We start from the raw sequence: 20,893 nt of genomic DNA, 5'->3' as shown, positions 1-20,893 counted from the left end.
ACTGCTTTGGATTTCACTAACTGAGGTATTATTTAATTTTCCTTAGTATATTCCGATCGGAAGTGATTATTTTTGTTTTTTTTTCTCAATAATTATATGTTTATTAGTCGGTGTTGAATTAATACCTAAAATCAATGTCCTAACATAATTATAAGTACCACTTTACCTCAACCACTCAACCAGTGAAATCCAAAATCGCCAAAACTTGAATATGTAGAGAGCTTTTCTTTGGTATTTACCGACCAAAAGTGATTTTTTTTCTCGATAATTATATAGGTAGTTGAGTACAGTTTAATGATAAGAAAAATCGTCGTCCTAACTCAATCAAAAATACTACGTTTACCTCAATAACTGAAGTCTGAAGTAGTTGAAGTTCTAATCATTAGAGTTTTTAGGTGTATTTTATTTCCGACCGAAAGTGATTTTTTTCCGATAATTATATACTCGTCTACAGTGTAATTATACAAAATATCGTCATTATAACTCATTCATAAATACCTCAATCAGTGAAATCCAAAGTAGCCGAACTTCTAATCAGTAGAGTTTTTCCTGTGCATTTTCCGACCGTTAGTTTGATCTGTACCCGAGTAACACTCGAAAATTGCCCTCCTTTTCTAAAGGGTTTTCAGCCGTCACTGGCCCAATGTCCCCGAAGGGGTATTTCATTTTCTCCACAGAATATAGTTGTGTCAATTGTACGCTTGAGTGAAGCTCTGTTTTGTTCTTTTTCTTTCTTATCCAGTGAATCTAACATCACCTTGGTGCCTTCTACTTGGCCAGAATCGAACTTCGTAAAGTTTCTGTAGCTATACAGGAAAATTTGTGGTACTAGAGTTGCTGTGAGAGTTTAGTTGCCTATTACATCTTTCCACTTTTTATAAGGCGTAGTTACTAAAGCTCCATATTTTTGGTATTTACCTTTTACCAGTGAACTCATTGGCAAATAACACACAAAACGTCCCCCCGATCCCCCGGTTTCGGACCCCCCCAAACGAAATTTCTGGCTACGCTACTGCCAGGCACCCATGTTAGAATAACTATTGGTTTTCACCAGTAATTTCATGACCTTATGGCATTCCCATACTGTCTTTGAGATACAGTCATGGTTGGCCAAGGCTTTCAGAGCAGCCCTGGTATCCGAGTTTAATGTAGATGGCGTCACATTAATTCTTATGCATTCAGCAAGGACTGTGACTTCAGCCTGAAAGATAGTTGCCAGTCGGGTCTAAGCCCCCATGTACATCCTACTACACGTCTCACCATCATCAATGTAGTCTGAGATCAGTTGATTATGTATTCCCGATGTCTGTTCCAGGTGAATTTATCATCCAGTTTGATTCCTAGATACTTGAACTCCCTGCTTACCTGTATCTGGCCTCTACATAGGACTGGCTGTGTAATTTCCAGTTTCCTCCTATTTGTAAATGGTATCATGGTCTTCGAAGGATTAACTGCTAGTCCTTCGTCACATCATCACTCCGCAATGGATAGTGCTCTCTGCATCATTTCCAAGCACGTGACCATATACTTACCCTTAACAAGTATGACAATATCGTCTGCATAACCCAGAGATTAGATGTCTTGTTCATTCAGAGTTCAGAGTAAGTCATCCACAACTATGGTCCACAGGCTTGGTGACAGTACACCACCTTGTGGACATCCTCACTGCATTTTGACCTCTCTTGTGACTCCACACAGAGATGCCAGTGCTCTTCTGCTACTAAGCATGTTCTTTATCCATCTAACAACAGTTTCCTTGGTACCCCTGGATGTAATCTTAGACACTATTGAGCGAGTACATTGTTATCATAAGCTCCTTCTATATCCAGGAATACTGCTAAAGCTAGAGTGTCCCTGAAATGTCTATTCAGAACCTTATCCATGATCTTGAGGAAGTAGGATGTTAGGCTTATGAGTCTGTAATCCTTTGCAACATCATAGGAGGATTTACCTGGCTTCGGGATAAAAATAACCTTAGAAGTCCTACAAGATGATGCTAGGCTAGTTCTAAACAGTTGTAGGAGTAAAGATATCACCAAGTTCACACTTTCCTGCAAAAGAGCAGGCAAAATGTCATTGATACCTGGTGATTTAAGCGGTTTAAAAGACTTTAGGGCCCATTTGATCCCTGAGTAGTTGACAGTTTTTGCACAGTTCCAGTCCTTCTTAGATGAGCTCTCTCTAGGTTCTCGTTGTCATTTACTTAGCAACTGTTACACTGGTCTGGAAAGATTCTGGGAAGTGTGTGTTCAATAAACACTGAAGGGTCTTCTCAGGATCTTTGGTGTGAGTACCATTTTCACTAAGTATAGTACCTACCCACCATATTTATGGGGCTTCGGACTAGGACTTTTTGAAGTTTTGCACAGTCAGGTAACTTATCAATACTCTGACAGAATTCTCTCCATGAGTTTCTCTTGGAGTCAGATTTTAGGGTTGAGTGTAGATCAATCTATTTTTTTATCTCTTCAGACAGACTGACTCTTAGTTTCAAAATTTATGTCTGAAACAGTGTCAGATTTCAGACGCTGTGGAAGGTGGAATAGAGCTAAACTGAACATTTGTATTTGAATTTAGTACAATTAATTTTGATTATAATTATTTGATTACTATTTCCCTAATAATATAATCTCTTAGAAAAATGTTTTACTAATCTGATCCTTTGGAACATTTAATTATACACTGAGATCATCACAGTATTACTAAAATCTGCTTATCAATTAAATAACTTTATCACTTTTTCAGAGCTGGTTATAATTTGTTCATTGTTAGAAAAATCTGTCTTATACAATAATAATGTTTAAGAAGGCCATTTTACTATGCAGATAAAGCAATAATGTTAATGATAACAACAAAAATGGGTTCACTGTGTATCAGCTGCCTGTCATTCCTAGAAGGCAGTGACCTGATCATGACTGCAACCAACACAAGATTACAAAGTCCTTGTTTATAATATGGGTGATTGGGTTGATCCTGATAGTGTATCCCATTCCAAAACTTGCATGGATGTGTATGTACTGAAATTAAAGTTGGTTTAAAATTTGTCACTTAAGTTTACTGAGAATCCATAGTTTGGGCAAATCAGAATGGAATTTGAGTTCAAATATTGTTACTGGCAATGTTTATTATTAATATAACTAAGAAATTAAATTCACTTGAGTTTACAAAAGTTTTTAGTATTACCAGTTTCTTGAAGAAGTTAGAAATTTATTTATGTACCAGATGGAAAAGGGTTCATAATTTTTGTAAGCTGGTATTTTTTTACATTGATTATTTACTCAAACTTGTTTCATAGTTGACTGATAATTATTTTAAGCTTAATGCATTTGTTCTTATATAAATGTTTGAAGGCCTCTCTCAAAGGTGATTTGAAGTTTTTCTAATATTTGTATCCATTGTTATTTTGAAAATTGTATTTTTGATCTTGGCTGTATATTATAAACATTTTTATGTCAAGATGAGGACATTTTTTGTTTTTAATGAGGCTGATGGTCTTCATGCCTTCTTCTGCTCACTTGCCTATGTTTGAATCTAATAAAAAAAAACTAGGAGGAGAATCAGTACAGCTTAAGGTCGATGGTACTGATAAAAATGCAAATGTCAAAGACAGGATTTGAACCTACCTATCTCTAAATTAGAACCAAAGTCTATCACTAAATCAATAATACTAATTTTTCCAAAATATGTTAAGGATTTACCTAGATAATCCAATAGACAGACCGATATCGCTAATATCAACCTTTGCAAAAATAATAGAGAAGGTTGTTCTTGTAAGAATTTTCGAACATCTGAGGATAAACAACATTGATTTATCAAGTCAACATGGTTTTCTTTGCAATAGATCAACCTCAACTGCTTTGGTGGATCTTGTTGAATTGATCTTAGAGAAACTTGAAGAAGGAGATAATGTCATAAGCATCCATCTAGATATGAGTAAGGCATTTGATTGTCTTAGCCACAAGCTTATTTTAGATAAACTTGGACATCTCGGCTTTGAAGGAACGGCATGGAATTGGTTCAGAAGTTATCTGGAGGGTCGTGAACAGCTGGTGGAATTGAAGGAATCTAGGAATGGAGCAACATCTACAGTAAGATCTACCAAACTTCCCATTACCAGAGGAGTACCCCAGGGGTCTGTCCTGGGCCCGGTGATGTTCATACTTTTCAGTTTTGACCTCCCTTATTTTACAGAACAATACTGTCGAGTCGTGATGTATGCTGACGACTCTGTCCTTGTGACTTCATCAAGGGTTGTGGAGGATCTTGAAGTGCAGACATACATAGCCTTCAACATGGCTCTTGACTATTGTAGCTCCAATGATCTTGCTCTAAATGAAAGCAAAAGTGTACAAATAAACTTTGGAAGCAAGAGAGATGACATTCACGCTCTTCCTAATTTACAATGTGCTAAGTCAACTAAGCATCTAGGAGTCATACTGGACAACCACATTTCCTGGGCAAATCATATTGACCAATTATGCAGCAAGCTGAGCAGCTCACTTTTTGTCTTGAGACGGATGTTGACTATAGCCTCACCTCAGGCAGCCAAGACTAGCTATCATGCACTCTTTGAGGGACACTTAAGGTATGGCATCGTGCTTTGGGGAGCCTCGTCACACAGCCACCTTGAGCGAGTGCTGATAATGCAGAAGCAGGCTGTGAGGTTGCTGCATGGTCTAGAAAAAAGGGAAAGCTGCAGAGACACCTTCAAGGGTAACATATTAACTGTAGTGGGCATTTATCTATTGGAAACTATCTGCCTAGCTAATTCAAAAGGCCTTGTACGGAATGGACACTTCCATTCTTATGGTACTAGGCATGCAAATGACTTCAATCTGCTTGCTCACAGGACTGGAAGATTTGAAAAGAAGCCTACATACGCTGGTGCTAAATTTTACAATAGACTGCCTGCTGAAATCAAGACAACTGAATCAAGGAGTTTCAGAGCACATCTTCAGGATTGGCTTCTTCAAAGACCTTTTTACAGTATAGCAGAGTATATGGACTGGCCAAACAACTTTCCATGAAATATCTGTATTTAACTACCCAAATTGTATTGTATGACACCATTTTCAATTTTGATAATTGTAAAATAAAGTTTCTCTCTCTCTCTCTCTCTCTCTCTCTCTCTCTCTCTCTCTCTCTCTCTCTCTCTCTCTCTCTCTCTCTCTAGTAATTACCTTTTACCTGAATAATCGTATGTACTGGAATACCAGTAGATTTAAATACATTTCAAATGTTGACAATAAAGTAATCCAATGGTACTCTACTTTCATACTCATGTGATCAATAAATAGGATTTGCTTTGGTTTATGTTTTGCCCAACGATGATTGTATACTCTTGTGAATTAGAACATCTATCTCCTAATGGTTACGCCACTGCCTTAGTAATATTGTGGGTTCTGATTTCTTTTGAGTATCACGGGTTAGATTTATATATTTTTATATGAACACTCATTCACAAATATTTTCAGCATGAAAAAAGTGAATGAGAAAAATAACAAGAACGACACTGACATAAATTATAACTGTTATAAATTGGGACCTATGTATGAGTATAAGGATAACTCGGAGGTAAACTGAGAGAGATAACGGGTTTAGGCACCAGAGGGGAAGTAGACAAATTAATAAATAGCTCCTTATCTCACAGCGTGGATAATGTGGCAGTCGGCAAGAGACTTAGACGACGTTGTAAGAGGCGTAGGTATCTGTCTGTATCAGCCGAGCACAAAGAAGGCTGGAGCGGCGAGCAAGTTGAGCTTGTAAATAAGAGATAGCGCTGGAGTCGCCTGCAGTGGCGTTGCCGTATCGCAGCTCCGCCAGCTAGCCGCATTCAACGCCCTGCTGTTGCGAGCGCGGGCTGGGCGAGGCGCGATGCGAGATTGAGGTTATGTTACACCTGTACGGAGGTGTGTTTATTGCTCTCTCATTACGGGAATGAGGGATGGTACAGAACTCGTCGACAGTTGACGTGCACGGATGTGAACCCTGTGATCGGTGGAATGTCCAGACCCGGTGGGCGGACTCTGTTCTGTTTTGTGCACCTGTGTTTTTGTTTTGTGTGAACTATGCCTTCCATTGATAAAGAGAGTGCGGGCACCAGTGAGGGTTGTGACTCTGATGGATCTCTCACATGGGAGGATTTTTTCGGTAAGTTCGTTTTGTTGACAACTCGTTTTTACTTAAAATACCGTACACAGCGCTACAAGGTTGAAATACTCTTTTTATATAGTTATAGTAAATTTATCGACCACTTATACATTTTTTAACATGTAAATTTATATTTGAACACAATACATACTTTTCATAACGAATCTTAGTTATTAACATGATGGAATAATAGATGGATTTACCACCAAAGTTAATCTTTCCAAATAGTTATTAGATTACCTGGCGAACTGTATTTAAATAAATGTTTAGGCTAATGCCAAATTAGTTTGGTATGACAGCATAATATTGAGCTTTTATTCTTCACGTCCATCAAATCTTCTGTCAGTTCTAAAACTGATGTAGAAAGGATGTCTTTTACAGCAGCCTTAAATCTGTCTGCGTCCGGTCCTCCAAGAATTGGTGTCCTGGACAGCGAAGTTTCTAAGAATGCACACACATTTCAGATTAGAAAAGTCAGATGCATGCAAGTATTCCAAGAAACGACCACACCGAGATAAGTTTGACAAATGGATCCTTCTCTGTAACAGTCAAAGGGCCTGTCATCTGAAACTCCCTGAAGTGAACTCCCTGTGACAACGATGATTCAACATTCAACGGCCGGTTTAAGAGCCAGGAGCCGTCTGTTGTGAAATGACCTTGGTTTTTATCCCGTAAGAAAAATGTTATAATTCAATTTTACGGACTAAAATGCTTTTTAGATTTTTTGTAAAGTGTATACATTTAGAATGTTTAAAGGATGAAGCACATCGAAGTTTGAGATATTTTTCTGAATAACCCTTAAAAAATCCCCCATAACCCTAAACTTTTTGTTTAATTTTTTGATATCTCTGAAGGTCTCCAGATGGCGGCAATTCAACATTTGCAAAGGAAAGGTTATATGTGAGTTATTAAGCATTACAGTGCAAAACTAAACAGTATTTTAGAATGTTCAGATCATTTTGCAGTAATGGTTGTTTTCACGTGATTTTTACTATCACGGATGGCTTCCAAATAGCCGCCGTACAAAATTTTAACTAATACACAATGCGGGAATAATTGTGAACACGATAACTACCGAAGTTCGTAATAGATAGATACAGACTGAACTCCGCAAAGATATTTGTGTATAAGTATAAAACTTCAAGACGGCGTTTCGCATTTAGGCAAAATTGTTATCTCTAATATTTTACAAGATAAATAAAAAATTGACACTTTTCATAAAATTGTCAAGAAATTCCAAGCATAATTTATTTATTCTTATTCTTCCATAACTTTTAAGGTTTCAAAATGGTAGCCATCTAAAGTTATAGAAGTATACGTTTTTAGTTTACAAAGAAGTTTATGTGGTCATAACAATTTTTGTCTAGTAGGATTTCAATCTTATGGACTTTCAAGTGCTACGATTACGAGAACATGCCACAATTTGAGAGTTATTGTCCCACATGTGTTGTGCGAATCAAACATCCAAAACAATAACGCATTTTCAGGTTGACATTTCGAGATGACCGCTTCATGTGAAATCTACATTTCTTTCGCCCGAACCGGAAGGGATATTGAAAGATTATTTTACATATTTCGGGGAAGGATATTTCGTAATGACGTTAAAGCAATGTGTGGTTTATATACGATATCGCCTTGTAATGAACTATAAGCTAATGTTGAAGTGGATTGTGTTCGATTTTTGAATTGAATTGCAAATTAATGGCACAATCTACTGATATTGTCCTATTATAAAATGTGAAATGATTATTTCCAAATGTTTCTTTTTTATCATGGAAGATTTTAATAGTTTACAATACTGTTATTGAGAATTGTTATCGTAAAACTATACAAGTATATACGTAAATAAAATACTTATGTAAAGATTCAAATATAAAGCTAGGTATACCGAACCTAGTGTTTATCTGCCTTGACGATGGTTTAACCACCAGATAAGAGACTAGATCTTAGTTGTAGAAAGTAGTGTTTCTCGTGTTTATAACAATTAACGTTGGCAAATTTCCGTAACAATCTTGTTGCTTGTACAGAATGAGTCATTGGGTTGTTACACTCATCAGGAAACTTGATAATCTAGATAATAAACTAATGCTATAAAAGAAAGGCCTTCCATATGTGCATTGCTTTGCGCCTAGTAAAGTAAGACTGAAAGACATTGCAACACATAATCATAAGTTGTGTAAACCTTGGCACTATGTTTCATAGCCGTATGTAAGGGGGGGGAGTTTGCCCCCCCCCCCGAAATATTGAAAGGCAAACATTTAAATTGTACCCAATAGATTGTGTTAAGCTAGAACGCATTTATAGGATCTTAGAATTGACATTTTTCCCGGGAGAAAATTCCCGGGTCCCTGTTTTGAGGATATTGTATACTTCCTAAACAACCCAGATTGTTAGTCTCCCCTGAAATAATTGTATGTACACGCCACTGATATAGATGTAACTGGGCTGCAGTGTACACTAATGAGATGGTTCATGTTTGTACACTGATGTGGACGACCATAATTAAGATACTACATGCACATGGATGTAAGCCTATTCCAGAATACAGTATGGGACGGCAAAGATGATAAACTGCATGATTTTTTAAAAACATTGTTTCAACATTTGGCAACAGTCACCTAATCCTCTGTAAACCTCGCAATGAAAACACCAACTTAGGTCATGTTTCCACAGATTCTGTTTGGGGTTTCTACAAATAGACACAGAATATAAAGGCCGAGATCTATTTAGTTTGGTAGATGATGTGTCATTAACTTTTGCACCAACGACATTAATTATTGACAACAGTCACCTAATCCTCTGTAAACCTCGCAATGAAAACACCAACTTAAGTCATGTTTCCACAGATTCTGTTTGGGGTTTCTACAAATAGACACAGAATATAAAGGCCGAGATCTATTTAGTTTGGCAAATGATGTGTCATTAACTTTTGCACCAACGACATCAATTATTGACAACAGTCACCTAATCCTCTGTAAACCTCGCAATGAAAACACCAACTTAAGTCATGTTTCCACAGATTCTGTTTGGGGTTTCTACAAATAGACACAGAATATAAAGGCCGAGATCTATTTAGTTTGGCAGATGATGTGTCATTAACTTTTGCACCAACGACATTAATTATTGACAACAGTCACCTAATCTTCTGTAAACCTCGCAATGAAAACACCAACTTAGGTCATGTTTCCACAGATTCTGTTTGGGGTTTCTACAAATAGACACAGAATATAAAGGCCGAGATCTATTTAGTTTGGTAGATGATGTGTCATTAACTTTTGCACCAACGACATTAATTATTGACAACAGTCACCTAATCTTCTGTAAACCTCGCAATGAAAACACCTACTTAAGTCATGTTTCCACAGATTCTGTTTGGGGTTTCTACAAATAGACACAGAATATAAAGGCCGAGATCTATTTAGTTTGGCAGATGATGTGTCATTAACTTTTGCACCAACGACATTAATTATTGACAACAGTCACCTAATCCTCTGTAAACCTCGCAATGAAAACACCAACTTAAGTCATGTTTCCACAGATTCTGTTTGGGGTTTCTACAAATAGACACAGAATATAAAGGCCGAGATCTATTTAGTTTGGCAGATGATGTGTCATTAACTTTTGCACCAACGACATTAATTATTGACAACAGTCACCTAATCCTTCTGTAAACCTCGCAATGAAAACACCAACTTAGGTCATGTTTCCACAGATTCTGTTTGGGGTTTCTACAAATAGACACAGAATATAAAGGCCGAGATCTATTTAGTTTGGCAGATGATGTGTCATTAACTTTTGCACCAACGACATTAATTATTGACAACAGTCACCTAATCCTCTGTAAACCTCGCAATGAAAACACCAACTTAGGTCATGTTTCCACAGATTCTGTTTGGGGTTTCTACAAATAGACACAGAATATAAAGGCCGAGATCTATTTAGTTTGGTAGATGATGTGTCATTAACTTTTGCACCAACGACATTAATTATTGACAACAGTCACCTAATCCTCTGTAAACCTCGCAATGAAAACACCAACTTAAGTCATGTTTCCACAGATTCTGTTTGGGGTTTCTACAAATAGACACAGAATATAAAGGCCGAGATCTATTTAGTTTGGTAGATGATGTGTCATTAACTTTTGCACCAACGACATTAATTATTGACAACAGTCACCTAATCCTCTGTAAACCTCGCAATGAAAACACCAACTTAAGTCATGTTTCCACAGATTCTGTTTGGGGTTTCTACAAATAGACACAGAATATAAAGGCCGAGATCTATTTAGTTTGGTAGATGATGTGTCATTAACTTTTGCACCAACGACATTAATTATTGACAACAGTCACCTAATCCTCTGTAAACCTCGCAATGAAAACACCAACTTAAGTCATGTTTCCACAGATTCTGTTTGGGGTTTCTACAAATAGACACAGAATATAAAGGCCGAGATCTATTTAGTTTGGTAGATGATGTGTCATTAACTTTTGCACCAACGACATTAATTATTGACAACAGTCACCTAATCCTCTGTAAACCTCGCAATGAAAACACCAACTTAAGTCATGTTTCCACAGATTCTGTTTGGGGTTTCTACAAATAGACACAGAATATAAAGGCCGAGATCTATTTCCATACGCGAGCTACACAGTGACTGAAGTAGGTCTATTTGACGTTCTAGGACTGATTATCTCATAGACGACCTTGTCTGCCTTCTATCATTCTGTAAAGCTTTCTTTGTACAATAGCGTGGGTCTGAGATGTGTTAGTAAACTATAGCGTCATTCAAACACTGCCGCCCTATATCGCTCATACACGCCTACAAGTCAGTGCCGTAACTATGGGTGGATAGAACCCCCTCTCCCAAGAGCTTTAAAATATATTACTATAATAGCAATCCAAATTGCTTTAAATACAGCAGCTAAATGTTTTAGTTTTACTTTGAATTAGGCTCATATAATCTATTCAAATTTAGATCGATTCCATATTCTTCCTCCCCCCCCCGCCTATTACCCCCGGCGTGCATGTGGTGTGCATTCGTTTCCACTCCCCTGAAGTTTAGTTCTAGTTACGCCACTGTCACAAACGTCATATCGTTACAAGCCTGAACATTTAACTTTATTACTTATTAATAATGTTAAAAGAGATATCAATTAATAATTTTAGTAACGGCGTTATCGCAAGAAACTAATCTTCTTCTATTTTGATGTGAAGTTTAAACAATATAGCTGATGCCTGACACCATTAAACAACAGTCAATGTACCACAGCCCAGGTTAGCAGTAATATGTCTCACACTCTCCTACTGTAACATTAATTTCTGTGATGTAGAACGATTTATATATATATATATATATATATATATATATATATATATAAACAGAATCGGGTTACACGATTATAATGATCTCTGATTTGTTGGATTTGTCTCCGCCCAAAATAATAGAATAACTATTAAAATGTTGTAAAAATCCGCAGAAAAAAAATTGATGAATAAGAAAGGAATAGGATTTCATATAATAGTATAGATTGAAAGAGCCTGTTAAATGTAATCAACTAATTTCCGTTCATATTAACAGCACTTTCTTATTTCAACCTTTTCTGCAACCACTGTTGACTACACATATCCGGATAAGAAAATTAAAAAGTTTTGTAAAAATAAACTATACATTTTAGCTAACATTAATCATATACAGTCGAGTATATAAGATAAAATTATGTACAAAAATAAAATGGTACCTATGAGTTAAGATTTTAATAATTTCTAGTTTGTAGAAGATATGTGAACACGATTTTGTTTTGTGTATGGAAAATTTCATTTAACATTTATGCCTAATATATATATATATATATATATATATATATATATCCTTTCTTTTCTCATAAAAAATAACTAGTGACTGATCAAAATATTGGTAGTAATTTTTGGGTTTGTGAAATTCCGCCTTTTTTGGACCTTCAAATGAATATTACAATTACGCGCTTTATTCAACACAATTCGATATTGGTGTTGAAATGTGGTGAGTTTTTAGTACCGTCTGTTATTACATAATGTGTGGCACAGAACAGATTGAGTGGGCAATGGGGTGGTGCGGTGTTGTGGGGGTGGGGGTGGGTAATCAGCTGGGGAGGAAGCGGATACTACACAGGGGGAGATTGTCAGCAGTCGGGATGGAATAGGACGGGCCGTTGTTTGGAATTAATTACGGGTTACTATTGTTTTGGCTCTTCCCTTCCATCCCATTTTTTGTCCCTTCGATCCTTTCAATAAGATCCCATCATTTTCTGATGTTTACCTTACGTTTTCTCCGCAATACCTTCGAGGATCGTGTCTCCGGATTCTGCCCTAATTGCGGAGGTAATCTTGCAGATTTCCAATTCTCCGTTCGTAGTTCTTTAGAAACTTGCTCCATTTAAGGAGTTCCAGATCCGTCTTGGAATTTGAAAAACTCAATGACACAGATTGGCTCTTTCCTTCATCCTTCATCTTTTCGTTTTCATTACTCGAACAAGCGGTATTATAACAGCCTATTCAAGCAGGATAGCTTTCAATTTGTGGATTTCTGCATTTGGTTACATTTCAAGAGAGAATGGCATGGTTACAACTTTAAGTCGACATTCACTTGTCGAAAATTGTTAATTTTGTATAGGATCAAACTGTATAAATTGTGGATATATTACTTAGTATTAACTTTGAAAAAACTGTATAGGTTCAGTAGGGTGGTCCAAAAACTAAAATGTTAGAAAACGTACTCGCCACATTCATGCCCTTTTTCCATTTGGTAATATACAATACAGAAAAGCATTTTTAGGTGAATAGTTTAATATTTAGAGGTAACTATGATTTTACACTTTAAAAAACAAAAGTGAATTTGTAGTGAAACATCGATACTTTGGTACAAAAACAAATCTATTGATTAAAATAATAAATATATCTTCATACATGTCAAATTTCTATTAAGTTCGAGTTTAATACAGCTTATTAACATTATCAGCCATCAGCGTTGCCTTCTCGCCGTTGGAAATTGTTTTCTGTGTAGTTGTACTAACTGAAGAAGGTATTGAAACTGTTCTTCATTGTTTATTGTAGAAGTATTAAATGTTTGAATCAGAGCAATCCCTCTTTTGGCACAGTCGTTCACTACTTTAAAGTTCTGTGCTTTCTCTTGATAATCAGTAAAGTTCGGTAGGCCACAACACAGGGTCCTTGCAAACAACAGAAGATTCTTTTTCTTTACCATTTTTAAGTAGGATGTCGAACAGTTCCGTTGTCCGCTGTGTAACGTATGTTTCAAAAGGACTCTCATGGTTAAATGATTTGCTCTCTAGTCTCTTAATGGTCTTTACCATCCCAGTGTAAGAATAATGGATCTTCACAAGTGAAAGTTGGTGAACGTAAAGTAGGTGAAATTGGTGCAACTAATTAAACCTAATAAAAGCAAGTGTGTCTCGTAATTGTTAGCCGAATTGCTTAAAGGTAACCTTTAAACGGTTAATTTGTACAAATTTAAATTTAAAAATAGAACTTTCAAATCATAGGGACCTCTAAACGTTTTCCGATTGGGCCCAATTTTTTCCGGTGATTCAGTCTGCATAGTGAAACAAAGGCAGCAATCTGGAGATACACTTTTCTAACTTTTTATTTTTCGTATATAATTGTGGACCACACTAAGGTTCAGGGCCTCAGCTGTGGGAGGTAAGCGTGAACGTGAGTCAGTGTCGCCTTATGCAACTGATTGGGTTAATGTACAATCGCACAAATCTTGAAGGAAAGGCGGCAAGGCAGGGTCGGTGACCTGGACCGTGATCCCGGGACACGATCCGCTCCCGAGTCCCGATCCCAGCCAGTCGACTCCATGACTGCACTGATAGCATTTGATGTTCTCCCGACTCCCTTATCTCCTCCTCTCGCCTAGTCGTTCCTTTCCCACTCGATTGCTTAGTTTCAGCCGCGTGTACACCGGCGTTGGAAACAGTTGCCGACTTTTATCGGCAATTAAAAGAATCAACGCTTCAAAATCGCTGCAACTTCTGGTGGACAAAGTATTTGGTTTCCGTTATAAGTATGTGAAGATCCAAGGCGATTGGCAATTTCTGTCCGCAATGCGAGTTGCAACTCTTAGTAGGTGTGCAACTAACCTCGCTATGTATAATGTATGTTTGTAGCCTATGTATTTTCTTTTCTTTTATTACTGTAGCACATCTTTGACCATTACATTTTGTTTTTTGTAATGTTTATATAAATAGTTATATTTAGAATTTAAGAATAGGGAGTCCATCAAGAAAGTACAATAATAAAACCGATCTAAAATATTCATTTTAAATTCAAGGATGGGACCTCATTACAAGCTCTGCTTTGGAGGCCCTGTATTTTTCTTTAAAGAAGTTAACATTTTATGTTATTAGTATAAATGCTATTATTGTTTGTATTTTGTTACAATATAATATGTTATATTTTAAATATTTTTATGCGTGTTATGTCTTAAGGTCAGACTGAGCACGAGAAAGGCTTTGTTATACTATATTTTGTTTTCAACATCTTTGTTTTTGTATTTTGTTCAAATTTGAAAAGAATATTTTCAAGAGGATTATTTTTTTGGTTTGACTGTCAAACAAGAAAAATTCGGATTTATTACTTTCTTTAAGAAATAACTTTCTTTCTTCTTCTTTCTTCTTTCCGTCACACCTAGTGGATACACGTTAATCTTTCTTTCAAAGTATAAGTCCAAAACCAACAATTAACATTTCAAAATCGTTATAAAACATCCAAAGAAAGGTTTTTATGCTGCCATCGCATCTCAATTATCCCGGCAAATGATCTGTACATGTCTGTTTAAATCACTTAAGTGATCGCTACCACTTTACCTCGCTCTTGCCAGTACTGAAGGTATAACTCCAGAAGCTTCTCGGTCTTCTATGTTTAGCCAAAATAACACACTACTATAGCAAGCACATCCTCCTCCACACTCAACATTTTTTTCACAAGGAGATTTTACTGATTCGGTTGCAGACAAAAAAAAGCGAACAATGTACAGCGTTGCAAACCGAAAATGCAAACATTTATCGGGAACTAGTTAAGTTGACAATGTTCGGTTTGCAACTACGGTGTAAACTTGGCAGATCCTCAGCACAGTAACAGAAATGGCCCACTTCAAACAGATCCGCAATTGTAATGTCCAGGACAGGAGGTCCTGGGCGTCGCCTGTAGCGGACACCGAGCTGTGATTACTGTAATTGGCACAGATGATTATATCGTATAGAGTAGTGATCAATGATTGCACCCATGAATCTTGTTGGAAGGAGGCTAACGAAATAAACAACTCATTGGGTGGAAGAAAATCGGCTTCTCTAAAACAAAATTAAGTATCGTGTTTTACAATTCCTAACCAGAATTAAGTTTAAGAAGAGATAAGAAATACGGTAAATTCAGTGTTCAGACTGTATTTTTGCGGCACAAGAACTAAAGTAGTGCATTTCAACTATGGTAAATCTTGTAAGTTGGCTAATTTTAAGTTACCCAAGAAATAGGTACCCAAGAACCAAGTTTATCGAGATATCTTCTCTCCTTGAGTCGAAACCGAACTGCTCATCTAGAGATATAGGGCGACGAGTGCAAAAACTCATCAGAGTACATTTTCTTTGGTCCGTAATTTAGTTGTCAGCACAGGGATTTGTTTATATGAAGAGGATTAGTTCCACATGCGTTGCTCGTTCGAGAACGGTTCAAACCATCAAAACTTTTTCTTGTTAATTTGGAAGATGCGATAATTTTAACTTGCCTTGTAGTCCCTAGATTCCCGTCATTCAGTACCAAAAGCTCCTACTGGCTCTCATGGGAGGACTAATGGTTAATACAGAAGTATGATACAGCCGTGTGTATTTATAGCGATCACTATTGCTTGCTCGTCACGGACGATGAACCGCGCATATCGTATAATGTGTCTGGGAGTGCCCGAACCACCACGCTACATCGCCACATCCCGCCGCTGCCAGTACTCAGTCAGTACATTGATTTACAGCTAAGTTACCCAGTACATAGTCAGTACACTGATTTCTAGCTAAGTTACCCAGTACACAGTCAGTACATTGGTGTCCAGCTAAGTTACCCAGTACATACAGTACATTGATGCCCAGCTAAATTACTCCGTACACAGTCAGTGCATTGATGTCCAGCTAAGTTACCCAGAACACAGTCAGTACATTGATGTCCAGCTAAGTTACCCAGTACACAGTCAGTACATTGATTTCCAGCTAAGTTACCCCGTACACAGTCAATACATTGATGTCCAGCTAATTTACCCAGTACACAGTCAGTACATTGATTTCCAGCTAAGGTGCCCTACACAGTCAGTACATTGATTTCAGAAGCCAGTACACAGATTTCCAGCTAAGTTACTCAGTACACAGTCAGTACATTGATTTCCATCTAAGGTGCCCTCAGTACACAGTCAGTACATTGATTTCCAGCTAAGTTACCCCGTACACAATCAGTACATAGATTTCCAGCTAAGTTACTCAGTACACAGTCAGTACATTGATTTCCAGCTAAGTTACCCAGTACACAGTCAGTACATTGATTTCCAGCTAAGTTACTCAGTACACAGTCAATACATTGATTTCCATCTAAGGTGCCCTGCACACAGTCAGTACATTGATTTCAAGCTACGTTAGCCAGTACACAGTCAGTACACTGATTTTTGCAGCTGTTACCCAGTACACAGTCAGAACATTGATTTCCAGCTAAGTTACCCAGTACACAGTCAGTACATAGATTTCCAGCTAAGTTACTCAGTACACAGTCAGTACATTGATTTCAAGCTACGTTAGCCAGTACACAGTCAGTACATTGATTTCCAGCTAAGTTACCCCGTACACAATCAGTACATAGATTTCCAGCTAAGTTACTCAGTACACAGTCAGTACATTGATTTCCATCTAAGGTGCCCTTCACACAGTCAGTACATTGATTTCAAGCTACGTTAGCCAGTACACAGTCAGTACATTGATTTCCAGCTAAGTTACCCAGTACACAGTCAGAACATTGATTTCAAGCTACGTTAGCCAATACACATTACAGTCATTACATTGATTTCCAGCTAAGTTACTCTCACACAGTCAGTACACTGTACATGATTTCTGAGAGAATCTTTTAGTACGTCTATTCTAATCGATTTCAACTCTTTAACTACATAAACTTGAGATTTTAAAAATTTTAGTTAGGCTTTTCATTATGGAAATAGGTCTATAATTCTTTTGTTCCGTTCGTCTGATTATTTGTATCCTGTCTGAGGAGGTCTGCCGAGCGCCGTAATAAAATTGTTCTCTAAAAAAGCGCACGGTTTTTTACGGCTCAGAGCGGTTTAGTAAACGCCATCACTTATTGACCTGAACTCAAAGACCGCCGAAAATTTGGAGTTTGGCAAAAAGCCGCGTGACGAGCGCGAGCGGCTCACAATTACCAGATGTATATCAGTGGGTGTGAATAAGTAGATCCGAGGCGGCCGATACAGAAATGTGTGATAAGCCTTCCGCCCCTCGCGGATACGTGTGACGTCAGCTGACAAAAACACCGACAGGGCGCGCCAGTGTTCCCACAGCCGACAACACATCTGGTCCTCTCGCATGCGGTCTTCTTCCTCCACCTCCAGGGAATTGATAAGCTTACAGAGACAGTAGCAGACAGAGATCGAGTAACAGGATCGCGCCAGGAAGTATTTTCTGTTTGCTTGGTGCACTATCGTGTGTGTAACATGATCTACTGGGATATTTGCCAGATGGCAAATTCAAGAGAACCCTTCCTTTCTCCTCCCATCCTGTAATTTGAATTCCGCTTGCTGATAAACCCCTTGTTTTAATCATTTACATTTTTATCTCATCAGGGAGCTTATTTATCAACTTAACGCCAACCTCGGATGGTAAACGTTCGAATATGACAGTTCTGTGCTATTGAATACGGAATTTGTCCCAGCCCCTAGTCCCATATTGGTGAACGCCCCTGCCTGGGATCAACTCACACTTGAATCGGTAGTACACAGCAACTTCAAGGATACAGAATCTGGGCAACGTCAGAAAATCAAGCTCTCTGAAGGAAGTTTTACATGAAACTCTGAATTTCAATTTTGAAATTATTCGGACCGCTTTCTTTTGAATTCTAAATACTCTTTCAAATTTGTATTTAGAACAGCTGCCCCACAGTATCAGACCGTATGTTATATGAGGATATGCAAGGCCAAAATAGGCCGTTCTTAGTAAGTCCAAGGAGCAAAACTTTGAAAGGTTTCGTAAAACATAAATGCCCGAAGAAACCTTTGAACACATGCCTTCTATGTGATCGTCCCATGTCAAGCCTCGATCAAGGCACATCCCTAGGAACTTGTTATAATCATTTCCCTCTAGGAGGACATCATCCGCCATCACAGCAGCGTAATCCTCGGGCTCCTATACTGACTGGCCTCACGGAGTGAAAATTATTCTGGGTGGAATTGACAAGATGGCCTTTGCATCCATAGTACACTAACCTTTGAGTAACCTCTTACTTCTGACTATAATTTTAATTGAATTGTTCCACAACGCCTTCTTGAGTGCGTCTGTTGTCCTTTTTAACCTGTAACATGTTTTGCTGACATTAATTAAAATTGCATGTTCTTATTTTACACAATAGTACTGATGTTAGTCAAACATATTTTATCTGAACCTGTATTTCCATTTAGATAATAGCGGGAAGTTCGTCTTGATTTTAACACACACCGCAAAAGTGTTAAACTTCAAACAGTTACATCCTTATTTTTTCATACGTTTTAAATTTCTTATTTAAAACATATGATAAACACGCGCACAACATCTTGTTATTGGTTATTAAAAAATGTAAAACTAGTTTACTTTACCGGTTTATTATTTAGTAAATCGGATGCAATTAATCCTATGTTTGAAATAATACATCAATGGTAATTCTACGACCAGAAATGAAAAGCGTAAAGTGTTTAGTAATTAACATTGTCATTATACCTATATCGCAAAGTTGTTTTAAATAAAATCAAAAACATCTTTATTTCCGTAGCAAAGGCTATTGAAATAAAGAGGTCGTAGCAGTACAATATTCCATGTATTTTATATAATTATATTTATATTTTTAAATAACCATAACCTTGTAAAGAATTGTTCATATATTAATAGGTACTCTGAATATTTCTATTGTGCGTTGATTCTATTGTGCCATTGATTCTTATTCAATTTCGAAGGGAGATATGATGTTTTAAAATATCCCGGATAAAAACACGTAAAAATAAATTACCAGAACTCATTATCATACTAAAAGGTAAAGATCGTAGTGGCCAAGAAGAAAATATAGCAACAAATTATAAAAGTGACGCAAAAAAAGACGTTATTACCGGCAGATCATAAAATTTCAATTCAGCTCTCTCTCTGTAATTAATTTTCATATGTAACATGAATTTTCTAATCCTAACTTGGAAGCGCCAAAGGACATCCTATTGCAGAGTTAGTGGATGAAGATTTCTATAACAAGTCTATATAAGAATCGTTAACCCGGTAATATTCATACTCTGGTATTGCATGTCTTGTAAAAACCAGCAGAACAACTTTCTCGGAGCGTCGCGGCCACCTGTTAGCCGCAGTGAGTATTTGCCGTTCACGTCCAGGCTCCAGGAGTGTCTTAGAGTCTGCTGCCCACTGCCCAGTGGTCTGGCTCTGCCCACCGGCCACTGCTGTGCCCAGACTCTTGCATCATGGCCGACTCAGATACGGTCATGGGTCACAACTCTTCTGTCAAGCGAAGCCCGACACAATGCTTCCTCTCACAAGTCTCGCCGGTCGCTTGCTCTCTTTATCTCACCCTCGGCCATTCATTGCGTAGTGTCCCGGAGCTGCTCTAGTTACGAGATGGTGCAGAGTGAACCGCAATTAATGTGCCAGCAAAGGACAAGTACATCTTCGACCTCCTTCTGTGTGGATTATGTATGTCTAAATGTCTGAGGGACTTGAAACAAACTGGATGACGATATTATTTAAGGTTAACGCATTTTTTGTTTACTCGCAAATATGCATTGATGTGACAAATACGCTCTTTATCAGTATGAAGAGTTACTCAGCTGGAAGGTTTGTTTGCAACACACACGCCGAGAGAACGTTTTACACTTGAAGAAGACAAGAGAAAACACAGCAACGTTTCTTGGACAACATTGGTGAACGGCCCGTGCTGCCTGTTGCCTCTGGAGAGGTGGAGTGAGCCAACTCAATAATTGGCCTGAGACGCCAGTTAAATCTGGAGAGGTGAAGTGCGCCAGCTCAATGATCGGCTCGTGCTTCCAATTACCTCTGGAGAGGTGGAGTGAGCCAACTCAATAATCGGCCTGAGACGCCAGTTAAATCTGGAGAGGTGAAGTGCGCCAGCTCAATGATCGGCTCGTGCTTCCAATTACCTCTGGAGAGGTGGAGTGGGCCAGATCAGTGATCGGCCCGTGTTGCTAGTTACCTCTGGAGAGGTGGAGTGAGCCAGCTCAGTGATCGGCTTGTGCTTCCAATTACCTCTGGAGAGGTGGAGTGAGTCAGATCGGTGATCGTCCCGTGCTGCTAGTTACCTCTGGAGAGGTGGAGTGAGCCAGCTCAATGATCGGCCCGTGCTGCCAGTTACCTCTAATTGGGTCGTCGACTAATTGGTAAGACAGGCTCAACCCACAGCCAGCCATTAGGTTCAAGAGAGGGCGCCCGCCGTCTCAGCCTGTGGT

The 20,893-nt window shown here is 38.0% G+C and overlaps 1 protein-coding gene across 1 annotated transcript in view; it reads left to right on the top strand.

Annotated features, from left to right (window-relative positions):
- Nucleotides 1-5,826: 5,826 nt before the first annotated feature.
- LOC124364634 overlaps nt 5,827-20,893 on the top strand; it is a 189,915-nt gene continuing 174,848 nt past the window's right edge. Inside the window, exon 1 of the mRNA XM_046820255.1 lies at nt 5,827-6,150. Coding sequence (XP_046676211.1) covers nt 6,069-6,150 — 82 coding nt within the window. The 5' untranslated portion in view covers nt 5,827-6,068. The remainder of the gene's footprint in view (nt 6,151-20,893) is intronic.

The sequence above is a fragment of the Homalodisca vitripennis genome, chromosome 6 (genome assembly GCF_021130785.1).
Source record: "Homalodisca vitripennis isolate AUS2020 chromosome 6, UT_GWSS_2.1, whole genome shotgun sequence".
In the NCBI taxonomy this organism is placed as follows: domain Eukaryota; kingdom Metazoa; phylum Arthropoda; class Insecta; order Hemiptera; family Cicadellidae; genus Homalodisca; species Homalodisca vitripennis.
Note: the sequence above shows the minus strand (reverse complement) of the source record. Positions and strands in the feature narration are given on the sequence as shown.